The 16,056-nt window shown below is 41.5% G+C and overlaps 1 protein-coding gene across 1 annotated transcript in view; it reads left to right on the forward strand.

Annotated features, from left to right (window-relative positions):
• The window catches only part of ezrb (ezrin b), a 66,445-nt gene extending 50,753 nt beyond the window's left edge, over positions 1-15,692 (forward strand). Inside the window, exons 7-11 of the mRNA XM_080452648.1 lie at positions 1,889-2,019; positions 3,422-3,582; positions 7,878-7,970; positions 10,425-10,676; positions 12,643-15,692. Of these exons, the coding sequence (XP_080308774.1) occupies positions 1,889-2,019; positions 3,422-3,582; positions 7,878-7,970; positions 10,425-10,676; positions 12,643-12,807 (802 nt within the window). The 3' untranslated portion in view covers positions 12,808-15,692. The remainder of the gene's footprint in view (positions 1-1,888; positions 2,020-3,421; positions 3,583-7,877; positions 7,971-10,424; positions 10,677-12,642) is intronic.
• Positions 15,693-16,056: the final 364 nt, after the last annotated feature.

Below are 16,056 nucleotides of genomic sequence, written 5' to 3' on the forward strand. Positions count from 1 at the left end.
AAAAGTGTTTTTTTTTTGTGCAAGCTCCATAATTTTTTGTTATTGCCAGAAAGAGATGAGACTGGGGGGAGCAAATAGAACAAAAAAAAGAGAAATCAAACAAAATATATCTACATAAGTACTGTACACATAGCATGTCCACTTCCAGGGACCCTCAGAAGCCAAGACTTGAGTTAAAAATGTATATCTAGATTTGCACACATTTTCACGATTACAAAAACATCGCCACGAAGTGACGCGCTATGAGCTTTTATATCTGTTGTTTTTGAATAGCCAACCAATGTGCTGTATATAGCTAAAGAGTATCGGCACATTGCCAGGTTCAAGAGGAGAATGTATGGATTGTAGCTTTAACCCTAGCTTGAACCCTACAGATTTGAACGTGTAGAAAGACATGCACACACACCACTGTAGGAATAGCTCATTATCAGCTTAATGGAAAAACATTAAGTTTTGGTTTCAATGCAAAAAATAAATGTGTAGTACTCAATGAAATATTTGCTCTGCTACATGCAGGTAAATAATATCAATAATAATCAATATTTGTCTTGCCTTGTGCATACAGTATATTTATACGATTTGTAGGGGGGAAAAAACATCTTCCCCAAATGGTTGAATTGAATGTAAAGTGATCCCAGAGCTGCTCTCTGCAGCTACTGGTCTCAGCTGTCTGAACAGTGTCTGTCCAGCACAGCTGTTCAAACACAGTGATGTAACTCATGGCTGTACACTGCATCTGTCTCTTAACACTACATAGTCCCTCTGTAAACCAGTGGTTCTCAACCTGTGGGTCGGCACCCCCAAGGGGGGGTCACCAGATGACAGTAGTAAAGTTACAATTTAAGGACTTTTAAGACCTTTTTAATATCTAAAAAAAATTAAAAGAAGTGAAATGGAAAAAAGTCCATTACTGCATCAAAAGTAATCAACAAACTATACAATAAAACTGGTCAAATATTGGCCAAATTGTCAAATAATATAGAAAAAGGCAAAACGTTGTGAGCTTATAGATCAGCTATTTTCACAATATTTATCTGCAGAACCGGGTCAAACGAAATGTAATGCCACAACTCCTACAATTCCAAGAGCTTGTCAGGGTGGGGGGGTCCCCAGTTCAAATATGATTATTTTCGGGGGGTCGTTGCCTGAAAAGGTTGAGAACCACTGCTGTAATAAACCACTAGGTGGGGCAGCAGTCAGTCACCCATTAGAATACCACTTAGAATATTGAAAGTAAGGGTGTTGATTAAAAAAAGAAAAGAAAAGAAGAATCAGCCAGACCTTTCTCTGGGCTTTATGAAAGGTATAGGTATGGCACCGTGCCACCGCCTTTACAGGTGTAAATCAGTGGGTGTAAATTCCATGCAAGCTCCATAATTTCGTTGTTTTTCAGGAAAGAAGGAAAAAAAGGGAGGGACAGGGAGAGCAAGGAGAAAACAAAAAAATATCTACATACGTACACATAGCATGATAAGCAGCAGGTACACATACGTGAGGTTAGAAATAAGGTGCAAATGATTGCCAACACATCGGGTGGTCAACATACTGTAGCACAGATGGGCCTATAAAGATCCGTCTTCAAGAGTATTATTTCTTTTCTATGAAAATGGCAGATCTTCAAGCTCACACAGCGTCGCATCATGGCGCTGTGTGCTATTTTTCGTATAGCGAAGTACAGTATATAGGGCTTAAGTGGTTAACGTGATTCCTGCTGGCTTCTTCAGACCCAACGGTCCACAATACCATCTCATGAAAACCAAAATGCACGGAAAGACAAAAGATCGAGTGTGTGCGTGTGCGTGTGCTTGTTGTTTTAGTGGTCGTTAAGCAGTGTCAGCTCTCATTGTGTGTGTATATGTGTGTGTGTGTGTGTGTGTGTTATCTGCAGGGCCCAGCTGGAGAACGAGAAGAAGAAAAGAGAGGCCATCGAGAAAGAGAAGGAACAGATGGAGAGAGAGAAGCAGGAGCTCATGATGAGGCTCTACCAGTTTGAGGAGAAAACCAAGAAGGCAGAGAAAGGTAGGAGGCTTCATCCATTACCTTGCCTCGATAGTAGGCTGTGTGTGTGTGTGTGTGTGTGTGTGTGTGTGTGTACTTGGATTGCTATACTTTTGAGGGCAAAATGTAGTCACAAGGACGGTAGGATTTTCCTTGTCCTTATTATTATTGTAAAAAAAAAAACGGTTACGGTTGGAATCTATTCTTAGTTGTGAGCCGCCATTGTGTTGAGTTGTGAAAACAGCCAATCTACAAGCTCACAATGCATTGCAGTGCCTTGACACATAAAAAATGGCATTTATGAAATTGCTGTCCTAAAATCTTGTTGTCCTCACCACAAGTATAGTAATACAAACGTGTGTGTGTGTGTGTGTGTGGATGTTATGTGTGTTGTAGGTCAGACATGTGATATTACAGGTTTTTCCACGTTTCCTGTTTTTATTTTTAGTATTGCACCTTGCAGATGCTGGTTAACCATTTCAACCATATACTTCAGTTGACTGGTCCCCCCCCCTTTTTTTCCCCCCTCTACACCAAATGTATTAACCCATTCAATCCGGCAACGCAATCTGTGTCATTTTAGATTTGAGCTATAACCGTTATTTTACAAGCTTGCAGATCTGCTTTTTTTTTATCGTAAAACTTTGAATATATATATTTTTAAAGCGAACATTTGTAAAATATTTTGTTCCAGGGACCTCCAGAAGCAAAGATTTGATTTTTACAAATGCTAGGGTTCTACGTCTATGCTATTTCACAGGTCCTAATGCACCATGTTTTATTTTATTGGCTGGTAGGGTCTTACAAAGCACAGCGGCTTCTCTTTCACAGAATTGTGTTATTATAATGATAATGATACATTAAGTTCAGAACTTATTTTTTGTTAAACATTATTTTAACCAATCTGTATGGTATGTTAATACCATATAACTAGTACATCTGTAGTGGTTGCACTTGGTCTCCCTACACTTCCATTGAGACATTTCATTGCTGTCGGGCAGAAACCTCTTATCTCCATATTCTAACTTTATGTGTTTTTTTTTTCTCGTAAATTAAGGCCCTACTTGATCATACTGCAGCGTCACACAAAAGCGTCAAAAATAGCAGATCTACAAGCTCGAAACGAGGTGCAAAGCAACGCGTTTTGAGCTTGTAGATCTGCTACTTTTGCTATTTTTGAATATGAATCCTGAAAAGTAACAGTTTTGGACATATGAGCTTCCCACCCGACAACAGCGACGATTTACAATAGCTTCATTAGGACAGATATACAAGCTCATAGCGCGGCACAGAGTACCGCTATTTGTTTTGTACTGCGGGTCCATTTGTACACTCATATGGGGGTCCTTGAAAAGTTATAAGAACCACTGATGTAGGACATTATTTATTATCATAAAGCGTCCATCTCTCTGTCTTCACGCAGACCTCCAGGAGCAGCTGAGCAGAGCCATGACCCTGGAGCAGGAGAGGAGGAGGGCGGAGGACGAGGCGGCGCGTCTGGAGTCCGAGCGCCAGGCCGCCCTGCTGGCCAAGGAGGAGCTGGCCAGACAGGCCGAGGACCAGATGAAGGGACAGGAACAGCTGGTCAGCACAATGTCCTTATTTATGCCCACCGTTTTACATGCACACACGCACGCACGTACGTGCACGTGCTGCACACACACACACGATTTCTGCGATCAGGGACACTAAGGTTTTTGTTCACCATTTCCCACATTATTTTCTCAATTCAACAGCTGGTTTGCTCATTGCTATCTGCCTATAGCCTGATTATCATACTGAAGCTGCGTGAAGCTGCGGATCCGCCTACATCTGACGTCATCGCACAGCTTTATTTAGCAGATATTCGCTGATTGGCTTGTCGTTAGACCCACCCCCACCTCCGACTCTCATTGGACAATGCATTTTTGTACCGAATAAATCCTTGGTTCACATTACAACACCAGACCAAGAGAGGCGGTTCACTCAGAGAGTGGGCGTGGTCTATGGTCTGGAACCAGGCTAATCTGCCTAGCCTGTCCACCTACTTCATACTGTAATTCTCTGCTGAAACAACTTTGGCTATAGTATATGATTTTTATGTTGGTTTTATAATGATAATAATAATGTTTTATAATTTAGCTGTTAAGCAGACGCTCTTATCCTGAGCGACTCACAAGTGTGAGATGAGTAAGCCGAGTAACCTTGTAGATCTGCTACTTTCAGCTTTTCAAACCCTCAAAGGTCTATAAACAACAGGGTAAATAGTCACATAAATACAGTGCAAAGAGAACAATGTAGTGACTCAAAGGATACCAGGTAAACATCTAAAGCCCAGTCCATTCCAAAGATTCTCAACGCAACTTATTTGTAACTAGGGCTGTCACGATACAAATATTTAAGATGACGATTCATTGTCACTCAAATAATTGTGATTAACGTGTGTTTTTGGCATTGTTGAACATTGTAACATATAAATAAAATCTTAATTTCTGTTTGCCATTAAGGCTTCATAATCGAAAATTGCACAAATAACTTTAAATATACAAAGAAATTAGTGACATATTTAATAATTTCCAAAATAGCTGAAATAGCTGATCTATAAGCTTACAACGCGTCACGAAGTGACGCGTTGTAAGCTTGTAGATCAACTTATTTCTGGATTTTTGGAAAATGTTTGAAAATGTATGAACATTTTTCAACATAAACGATTATGACGATTATGCAAAAACAATTGCGATTATTTCAAATAATTGTGATTATTTCAAATAATTGTGATTATTTCAAATAATTGTGACTATTTCAAATAGTTGCGATTAGGCGATTATGTAATAATTGTGACAGGCCTAATTGCAACCTGTTGCAGGTCAGTGCAGTTTTAGGATCGTGTTGCATAGGTGTGAACTGTGCTTAAGTCAATGAGGAGCATATTTTGAATGATCAATTTCTAATCAATGGAGCAATGATTTTTGATTTCTTGCCCACCTTTGGAGTTACATCATGGCAAGGTAACTACACAACCCAAACCTCTACCAAAGTGGTCTTGCCCTTTAACCACTTAAACTGTATAGTTTGTTGACCGGTGTCCCTTTGGTGTCTAGTAGGCAGGCCCCCCTAATTGTTTCCCTCTATACCCAAATCTCTTTGCCAAAAATAGCAGATCTACAAGCTCACAATGCGTTGTGAGCATGTAGATCGGCTATTTTCGGCGAATATACACCCCCAGAATAGGGACACTATAGTGTAGCTAGGGGTTCATGTGGTTAACTGCTTCGGGTGTGCTTCATTTAATAGTGCCAGACACAGAAACAGCCTGGAGAAGAGACAAAATAACTTTTTAACATGACAACATGCTTAGAGTTATTATTATTTGACCCTGGTCTGTAGCCACACAGCCATGTTGCTGTGTGGAACATTGTGAAAAGCTGGGCAGTGGCAGACCACTTCACTACCAGACAAAACCACTTTGTCCCCCAGTGGGACCGCACCCAATTTACTCCAGACTGGCCACCCCCCTACTAAATCACCCCCCCTACCCCGCCCCCCCTCTGTGGACCACCCACAGCAGCCTGGGGTGGGCCCAGCCTAGCTCCCTCCTTCATTCTAACTGTCAAAGCAATAAAAACTGGATGAAGAGCTTTTTAACTTCACAGTCAAAACACTGGAATTTGCTTTCGGGAGGCCAGACGCAAAACCCACCATGCCCTCCCAACCCATTCAACCAAAAATGATAAAAAATAACAGATCTACAAGCTCACAACGCATCGCGAAGTGAGCTTGTAAATCTGGTATTTTTATATGTTTTGGGGGGAAAACTTTCACCTATAATAACATGCTCAAAATAAGTGTTAAATAGCTCTATATTCTGATAGTAATCATTGCTATGTGTGTTTGTTCAGGTAAGGATACTAATTCTTCCAATCAAGAGAGCGATTTTAATGCAGGACACGGGATGAACACGTCAAATTGGAAGTGATGAAAAAAATGGAAAAATGCAAAAAATCAATGTGATATGTACTGTTTTACTAAAGAGCTTGAAAGACAGGGAGACCCCTGTTACTGAACAAACACTATATATCAATGATTACTATCATTCGGCCTTCACTTTTTAACAAAACACTTTTTGTTTTGTACCAAAATATATCACTTCCACCTACTTTTAAGATTCTGTAGGAATTGATTCAGTTATTGTACCGTACATTTAACAATTAATAGGTTTGTGTTTAAATATTTGAGCTGTACATCACGATTCACTATTCCGGAAACCTCATGTGTCAAAGGATTCCAAATTCTAAAGTAGCAAAAGTAGCAGATCCACAAGCTAAAAATGCATTGTACGCACTGCGTTTTGAGCTTGTAGATCTGCTGCTTTTGATGCTTTTGTGTGACGCTGTAGTATGATAAAGTAGGGCGTTAATTTACGGGAAAAAAGTTCAAATATGGAGACGAGAGGCAACAATTTCACCTAAAATTCACAGCTTGCATCATAGCTGCAGCATCATGCAACAAACTTGAGTATTTATTTTACTCAGCAACCGATTTTCCAGTTGAACACCTTTCACTAGGGCGGCGTCACGACCCAGCGGGCGTCAGCGCCTCAGCTTTGTGCTATTGTGTAACGTGTACATCTCAGACGACACACACACACACACGCACGCACGCACGCACGCACGCACGCACGCACGCACGCACACGCACAGTTTAAAGTAGGGAAAACTCCAAAAAATATTTTCCTAATTGTTAACCTAACCCCCCCCCCCCCAAATCTGTTTTAACCATAAAACCACCATTTCTCTTCTTGTGCGGATCAGGAAAATGGTCTATTTCTCAAATTCTACTATACTTGTGAGGACATTTGGCCCTCACAAGGATAGCAGTACAAGTACACACACACACGCGCGCACGCCAACACCCACACTCACTCACCAAAAGCAGCTGCACTGTTTAATTTGGTGGCTGTGTTTAGTTAGCGCTAAGCTAGCTGGTGAAAGGTATCGTATTGTTGTGGCGTTCAACTGGAATGAGCAGAATGAACCCGCTCACCTTTTGAGCTTGTTGAGCCGTTCCTTACAGGCGGCGGAAAGATGACGAAAGGGCACATACAGTATTATAATTACACACACAATAATGTCACTAAACTGATGACTTGACATGATGACACAAACATACCTCTACACCAGTGTTTGTCCTAATTGTTTTACATATGATTGTACACACTCATATGTTTTTATTTGTTTAATCAAACAGTTTTTTGATTTTGCTTTGTTGTCTGTTGTTTTTAACCTTGCTCTGTGCAGCACTTTGGAACTTTGTTTGGAAAGTTGCACGTGCTACACAAATAACATTTATTATCATTATCATTGATTACTTAACCCATTAAGACCGGGAAAGCATCTGTGTAACCTTACTTTAACCATTATTTTATACTTTGGCTAATCAAAAATAGCAGATGTACAAGCCCATAGCGTGCCGCACTATGAGCTTGTAGATCTACTATTTTTTTTTAACTTAAAGATTTGCTTCTGGGGGTTCCTGGAACAGACTATTTTGAGATGGGGGTCCACGGCCAAATACATTTAATTTTGGTGGCCCTTGACATGAAAAAGTTTGAGCACCACACTTAGCAACATACTTTACCGTTTCAGAAAACAGTAAGGATTTAGAAGACATTTGTAGAATCTGCCTCAGGTCTTAATGGGTTAATTATCATTTTATAACATTCTCTGTCGATTGATTATTTGTTTCACCCCTATTTTGAGTGACACATTCTCACACAGAACAAACACAATCCTGGATTCTCGTTTTGGTAACAGAAGTACAGTCTGACGATTGTGTGTTTGTGTTGTTGTGTGCGTTTTGTGTGATTGCGTTGTGTGTGTGGTTGTGTTGCTGTGTATCAGGCTGCAGAGCTTGCAGAGCACACGGCCAGGATCGCCCTGCTGGAGGAAGCCAAGAGACGCAAAGAAGAGGAGGCGGACACATGGCAACACAGAGTAAGACCCCCATACATACCCCCTGACACCCCCACACATACCCCTTGACACCCCCACACACATACCCCCTGACACCCCCACACACATACCCCCTGACACCCCCACATACATATACTGAAAGAGTTTCTAAATTGATGGAGATAACCGTCTTGTGCATCCGTTTGCCAACTGTTGAAATACGCTAGTCTGTTAGTAATTGCTGGCAGGGGATAATTTCATTCACCTGGGGTGTGACGGTCCCTCTCTCAATATAAACTGATGGTCACTCGACAATGAATGGCCATACAGACACTCTCTCTCTCTGTCTGTCTGTTGGGTAGAGAGAGCTTACTTTAATAGTGAGAGAGAGAGTGCACCACCACACATTATGTTCCAATTAAGGGGCCGTTTAGAAAAAAAGAACGAGCGAGTTGATATTTAAGATTATGTTTGGAGTGGAATGAGGAGATTTTAGACTGCAGGAGCAGCTCTGTTAACCCCCGCATCACTGTGAACATGGTAATGGTATTATTCTGGAATTGGTCGCTTTCACTGCGGTTTCCTCAGCAGAAAACCATCCGTTCCTTTTTTATTTCAATGGATTAAGTTACAGCCGTCTGCCAGCCTGCAGCTGGATGGATCATGGAAGCTATATTGATAATTCTCATCACCAAATGCCTAGTCTCAGTAGTCTATACTGTCATGTCTCACGTGAGTAGCAAGTTCTGTACTCGACTATTCCACCAAGAATGAGGGTGTGTGTGTGTGGGGGTGTCACGGCGTGTGTGTGTGTGGGGCTGTCAGTGGGTATGTATGGGGGTGTCAGAGTATATGTGTGGGGTTGTATGTGTGGGGGTGTCAGAGTATATGTGTGGGGTTGTATGTGTGGGGGTGTCAGGGGGGTGTGATTTGGTAAGGTACAGGACAGGTTGGCAAACCCCGCCCCCAGGAGTCCAAACTCAAAACAAAACAAAATCTCCATTGGCTGAATCACGCCTGCTTGAAAGGTACATAGGTGGGCCTTGCTTTATGTTATGCCACGCAGTCAGTGACCGGACACACACAAAAAAAAGATCTACAAGCTCACAATATAAAAGACAGCATTTGTGCAGTAGGAGAGGCGTTCTCACATGCCCTATTTTCCTGTACAGTTTGCGGTACCCCCACACATCCTCTGACCTTCATCATTCTGACCCTGTTATAGTTTGACTTGACATCTAGATGTATCAGTGGTTCTCAAACGTTTTATTCAATTATTCACCCATTTTCTAAGATTTTCAAAATGTTTCGAAAATGGCCAAAGTATAAAATCGGATTAAGGTGGCTAAACTAACTGCTCATTTTGCCGAGGACCTCCCGGAACCCTCTCAAGGACACCAGGGAGTCCCCGGACCCCACTTTTAGAACCACTGACTTACCCAAAAAGAACTGATCAATGAGCTAACAAATGTTGTTGGCTAATAAATAGTTAAGATAATAAATTTTGTGGGTGCACGGTGGTGCAGTCGGTAGCGCAGTCGGGAGCGCTGTCGCCTCACAGAAGTTCCTTGGTTCGATTCCCGCCGGGGTCGTGTCCTCTCCTCCGTGTCATCAGTGCCCATACTCTTGGTGGGGTTGGCGAAAGGGCTTTTCTGTGTGGAGTTTGCATGTTCTCCCCGTGTCCCCTAGGGTAGGCAGTAGGCACCCTCACAAAAAACATGCTGTAATCCTGGTCTCTATACTGCCTCCCCCTGGTCAGCCGAGGCACCTGATGGAGGGGAAAGGAACTGGTTTGAATAACGTGTTCCTTCCACGCGCTACGTCCTAACGGGGAAACTCCCCACTGTCAGGTGATAAGCAGCGGCCTGCTCACTCCTCGTGCATTGAAGGAAGCATGAGCTCAGTTCGGGGCTCTCCCCAGGTCGGAAAAGGGAGAGTAGCACCCAGGATTACAGCTTAGGCCAGGGTTCCCCAATTACTTTTCCCCAAGGGCCAAATTATGTCTCGGGTACCAAGCCGAGGGCCAGGGGCATTATGCTAATTTGACACTGTTATTTTAGGCCTGGGATTCTTAAATCCTGTGTTGAGGGTCACACAAGGAAAAAATGCACTCTTGAAACAAAATAAGTCTGCTTGAAAAGTAATACAGATCAACAGCAGCCAGTTGTACATACTGAAAATCTAAATAAGTCCAGAATCAACAATTTACTTACAGATGTGTTTGTTAGTCTGCTTGAACAGTAATACAGATACTCAAAAAAAAAAAAAAAAAAAGTATTATTATTTATTTATTTTTCATGACGGGAGTTGTCGCGGGCCGGACAGTTGCCTCTCGCGGGCCGCAAATGGGCCGCGGGCCGCCTATTGGGGAACCCTGGCTTAGGCATTGGCACTGGGTGAAAAAATGGGTTACAAAAATCGTGGGCAAAAAAAAAAGATAATACATTTTGTTGCACGACGACAATAACGTCATTCTACTGTCTTCTTGTCTCTCAGGCCAGGGAGGCTCAGGATGACCTGATGAAGACTAAGGAGGAGCTCCACATGGTGATGACGGCGCCGCCCCCGCCCCCTCCCCCGCCCATGTACGACCACCTGGACGTGGAGAACGACGACGACAACGACAGCGAGTCCAACGCCAGCACGCACAGCGCCGACTGGCAGAGCGGCGAGTTCAACGACCACCGCAACGAGGAGGACCGCGTCACCGAGGCCGAGAAGAACGAACGCGTCCAGAAGCAGCTCATGGTGAGGAGACGAGGACCCTAGTGGCAGTGGCTGTCGGGTGGAAACCTCATATGTCCGAAACCGTTACTTTTCAGGATTGAAATTCCAAAATAGCGAAAATAGACGATCTACAAGCTTGTAGATCGGCTATTTTTGCTGCTTTTGTGTGACTCTGTAGTGTGGCGAAGTAGGGCATTAATTTACAAAAGAATATATGGTTAAATATGGAGATAAGAGGTTTCTGTCAGATGGCGACAAAATAATCCTTAGATCTCGTTTGGTTCCTGTAATCATATTTTCAGTACAGTAGAAAAGGCAACTAAATAATTCCAGTGGGGTATTTTAATTTTGTGATTACTGTGTTTACACATTTTATCCATCATGTTATTGTATATGTATGCACACATAATTATTAGGGCTTTCACAAAAATGTATAGAAATCGAAAGAATCGGGCAAAAATCGAATCTTTGACCTTTAAAATTTAAGTCAAAAGTCCAAGTGCCATTAAGAGCTTGAATGGAGCCTGCTGTTGGATGTGAAGAGCGCACACTGCAGTTACATAATATAGTCCATGAGCCAGAGCCCCAAAATTGAGCAATTATTATCGAAAGAGTGGGCAAAACCAAACCTATATTAAATTGTTCGGAGGGTCAATACGAGTAAATAAATGTATGATAACCTCACCACAGGAGCAGCTTTTTCATGGTTATCACACATTTTGTAATTTTCCCCATACGTACACGACAGGTCAAAAAATGACAAAATTTAAAAAAGAGTTATCATAATGAAACTTTCTGAGTTGATTACTTACATGAAGACGATGATTTATCGTATTACAAGTTTTCTGAAATTGTATATTTAAATATGCAAATTAGGCATTTAGTCCATGAGCCAGAGGCCCAAAATCGAGCCAGATATTGAATATTCCCTCGTTGAAAACCTTTGACTCCAACATCTTAACAAAATGAAATAAGTATGTCGACTCTGGCTTTGTCCAATGTTGATTCTGGAAAGTTATGCAAATTTGGGCATATTTTCTAATGCCTAATTTGCATATTTAAATATACAATTTCAGAAAACTTGTAATACGATAAATCATCGTCTTCATGTAAGTAATCAACTCAGAAAGTTTCATTATGATAACTCTTTTTAAAATTTTGTCATTTTTTGACCTGTCGTGTACGTATGGGGAAAATTACAAAATGTGTGATAACCATGAAAAAGCTGCTCCTGTGGTGAGGTTATCATACATTTATTTACTCGTATTGACCCTCCGAACAATTTAATATAGGTTTGGTTTTGCCCACTCTTTCGATAATAATTGCTCAATTTTGGGGCTCTGGCTCATGGACTAATAGAAGAGCCACTACATGGCAGAAGGGTACTTTACAACACCTTGATGATACCTAACCTGGAAAGGCCACCAGGATATGTGTGTGTGTGTGTGTGTGTGTGTGTGTGTGTGTGTGTGTGTGTGTGTGTGTGTGTGTGTGTGTGTGTGTGTGTGTGTGTGTGTGTGTGTGTGTGTGTGTGTGTGTGTGTGTGAACTTGAAGTTCTGTACAGGAGCTGTCCATGCTGGCACACAGTAACACCTAAATGAAACGGACCCCTAATTAAAGCTACAATCTGGCACTTATTTGAATGAATAAAAGGTTATTTTAACCAATCTGTATGAAAAAAAAGTTTTTTTAACCAATCCGTATGGTAGAGCATAGACAGAGAGACAACGGACATACAGTACAACTTTAAACCACTTAGTAAATCCTACTTCGTTGGCCGAAGGTGCGTGCTACTACATGCTCAGATTAGGGACGCTAGGGTTGCATGTGTCATTACCTTCAGCCATGTTTACCATCTATGACGCGACAAAGTGTCCGCCGTGAGAAGGGTCCATTGATGAGAGCGGGACGACGAAGGAATGCGAGCACAGGGATGGTTTTGGTTGGCCTGACTCCTTTTCCCTTTTGCCTCCTCTCTCCGTCCAGGCGCTGACCTCAGAGCTGGCACAGGCCCGCGACGAGTCCATGAAGACCCAGAACGACCTGCTGCACTCGGAGAACGTGCGCGCCGGCCGAGACAAGTACAAAACCCTGCGACAGATCAGGCAGGGCAACACGAAGCAGAGGATCGACGAGTTCGAGGCTTTATAAAGAGGCTGGAGCTGCAGCCTCGCACCCTTTCTGAATGGTCACCCCTCTCTCACACACACACACACACACACACACACACACACACACACACACACACACACACACACACACACACACACACACACACACACACACACACACACACACAGGGACTGGAAGTTCATTGCATAAACATGCATCAGTCACACGTCCATGTGACACACACACACACACACACACACACACACACACACACACACGACTGGAGCAGTATAAGGACAGTGGCAGACATTCATCACCACTTGAAGCCTAATTTATACTCTTGTTAGGGCTGGGCACAACAGCGTATCAATATTATTTCCATATCGTAATATATGAGACTAGATATTGTCTGGGATTTTGTAATATCATGATATGGCCTAAAGTGTTGTCTTTTTTTCCTGGTTTAAATCACTTATAGCCCTAATTTTATACTTTTCAAAAACTGACGACAAAAGTTTGAAAAGACATATCCACATAGCCGATCTTGTAGATCGGCTAGTTTCACTATTTTTTTTGAAAGATTAATAAGAGAATGTATATTATCGTCAATATCAAGGTATTTGGTCAAAAATATTGTGATATTTTGTCCTTATCCTCCAGTTCTATACTTAGTAGGACGCCAGTGTCACGCGATGGATGACAATGAAGCGTAACCCTCACAGACAAACTCCTGTAATACGGTCTGTCAGTGTGCAGGGCTTTCCAAAACCTTAGTGCCAAAAAAACTCCCTTCCTCTAGAGCAACCAATCGTATTTCTTGTTTCATGATTGTAACATGAACCTGTTTGGTTTCAGACCAAACCACCGAGGCTTTTTTAACCAGAGGTGTGATGATAAAAGTAGTGGGAATAGCCAAAAAATAAATCGTATTCTTATTTCCATGACGCACATAGAATTATGTTAATCAAAGCCTTGTTCTTTTTGTTTTTTGACGTTTTCTTATTCGTTGTGAAAGTTAGAAAAAGGACAATGCTTGTTTTTATTTTGTTATGTTTTTCTTCCCCAAAACGGACCACTCAGAAAGCGGTGACGGTTATATGAAACATGCAGAGAAATGTATGTAGTTTTGTTTTTTCTCCATTATATTTGGACGACTTCCATTTATGTTTAATATTGCTATACAGTAGCATCAAATCATGCCTATAGTTTGATATTTATACTGTATATGGGATATTAAAAGGGTATTTTATCTTGGTTTGTATATTTTTGCTATCTACTAATGATGACATTTAATGTTTCAAAGGTTCTATATATTGACCAAAATAATAGTAGACTTATGTTTCTTTGTTTTTTGTTTTTGTTTTTATCTTTTAGATCACTAAATAAGATTTAACTGTAAATTATTTTTTATGTTATAAGACATCCAGCCGCATGCCATCAAAATCAGTGAAGGAAATCTGTAGTTTGGTACTTTTTGATTAATTGCTTTTACCTTGCCGTTCACAGCATGTTTTGAGGAAAGGTTTTTACACGATCAGATCTCCACGTCTCCATTTCATGTTTTATGTCTGTGCTGTCTGTCAGTCAGTGTGCTTCTAGTGCTTAATTTCTGCTTAGTCGTATGACGGTGTCGCGCGCCGGAAATAGCGGTTTCAACAAGTTCACAAAGCGCCACGTTCAGAGCTTGTAGATCGGCTATTTTCAGCGCACAACACCGTCTTATGATGAAGTATAATTCAGGCTTAAACATGTGACTGTTGAATGAGGGATGGGAAGCTGTTGTCCCTCCATGAGTATGTTATAGAGGGGTGTGAAACTTAATTTTAGGTCGCAGGCCGGAAAAGGGCAAAATGTGACTTCATGCGGGCCAGGATCAGTTGTGCATGCGCGCTCTCAACAGCGTTCGTTGCCTCCGTGCCCCTCATGAGTCGCAGTCCCAGCAATAACTACAAAAAACTTTCACTTTACAAAGTTTGTTTCTTATGAAAAAGATTATCTAACGAGCATTAGTTTTATGACAGGTGTCTTTGTAGGCTATGCGAAAGTTGTGATGGGAGATGAATACAAGAATGATGCTGTCTTGGTAGTCCCTCCCCTTTCCCTTAAATCAAACATTAGCAGAAACAAATGTAGACCTAATTAGAATAATGGTAAATGTAGGCTACACAACTGCTCTTAATAAATTGAAATCTTCTTTCTCTGAAATCATCCCCCTGTTCTGGATTGGCCCCCCCAATGCCCCCCAGGCCTCTAGTTTGACACCCCTGCACCATCAGCAACTGTCTCTGTCTGTTTTCACTTTCTGGTCAAACTGTCCAAAAGCTGCTAGAATAAAAAAAAAAAGCAGATGATGCCCAAACGATCGTTCACACATCTGTTTTAAGGTTTGGATTCATTTAACCACTTGAACCCCAGCATCCATATTATGGGGGAACATTAGCTAAAAAAAAGTGTTGATCTGCAAACTCACGACGCATCGCAACGCGTCCCCCACTATATCCATGTTCTGGGGAACATTTGCCAAAAATAGTCGATCTACAAGCTTGATGCGTCGTGGTGGCTTGTAAATCGGCTATTTTTGGCCAAGAGATTTGGTGTACAGAGCGAACTCCGGTCCTGTTTACCAAGTCTAGAGGGTTTAAGTGGATAAAGGTTAGGTTATTGTAACCAGGGTTAGATTTGTTTTGTTTTCTTTATAAATCAAACCATGATTGTAACCAACTTAGGCTTGAAAGGCATTAAACTATTGGCAGTTTGGCCCTTAAGTTCATACCTGGAAGTTTTATCATCTCTCTGTTGTCCCTGGATGTGGAAGAGCATTTAATGACCTTAATGGAGACGCAACACAGCTGGCCATTGTATTCAAACAGGATTTTATAATGAGGTGTTCAACATAATGACAATAAAAAAAATCTATGATTACATACCTTTGTGTGTTTGCTTTGCATGTGGGATGTACACCTTGCTGAAGCTACAGTACATTTATTGATGCCAGATCTTTAGGAAAGTGACTAAGTGCATTTAACCCATTTAGACCTGAGGCCCATTCTAAAAATGCCTTTTAAATCCTACATTTTCTGAAAAACGTATTTTGCTATAAATCTAAAATTACAGATGCATTCCGGGATTGAATTTTGAGGTCCTCTTTACTTGAGTATTTCCATTTTTCAATACTTTATACTTGTACTCAGTGGTGGAAAGTAACTAAGTTCATTTACTCAAGTACTGTACTTGGGTACAATTCTGATATGAAACTATTGGAGAAAAGAACGTAAAGTTAATAGGAAA

Source organism: Gymnoscopelus braueri (assembly GCF_963280865.1).
Source record: "Gymnoscopelus braueri genome assembly, chromosome: 16".
Lineage (NCBI taxonomy): Eukaryota > Metazoa > Chordata > Actinopteri > Myctophiformes > Myctophidae > Gymnoscopelus > Gymnoscopelus braueri.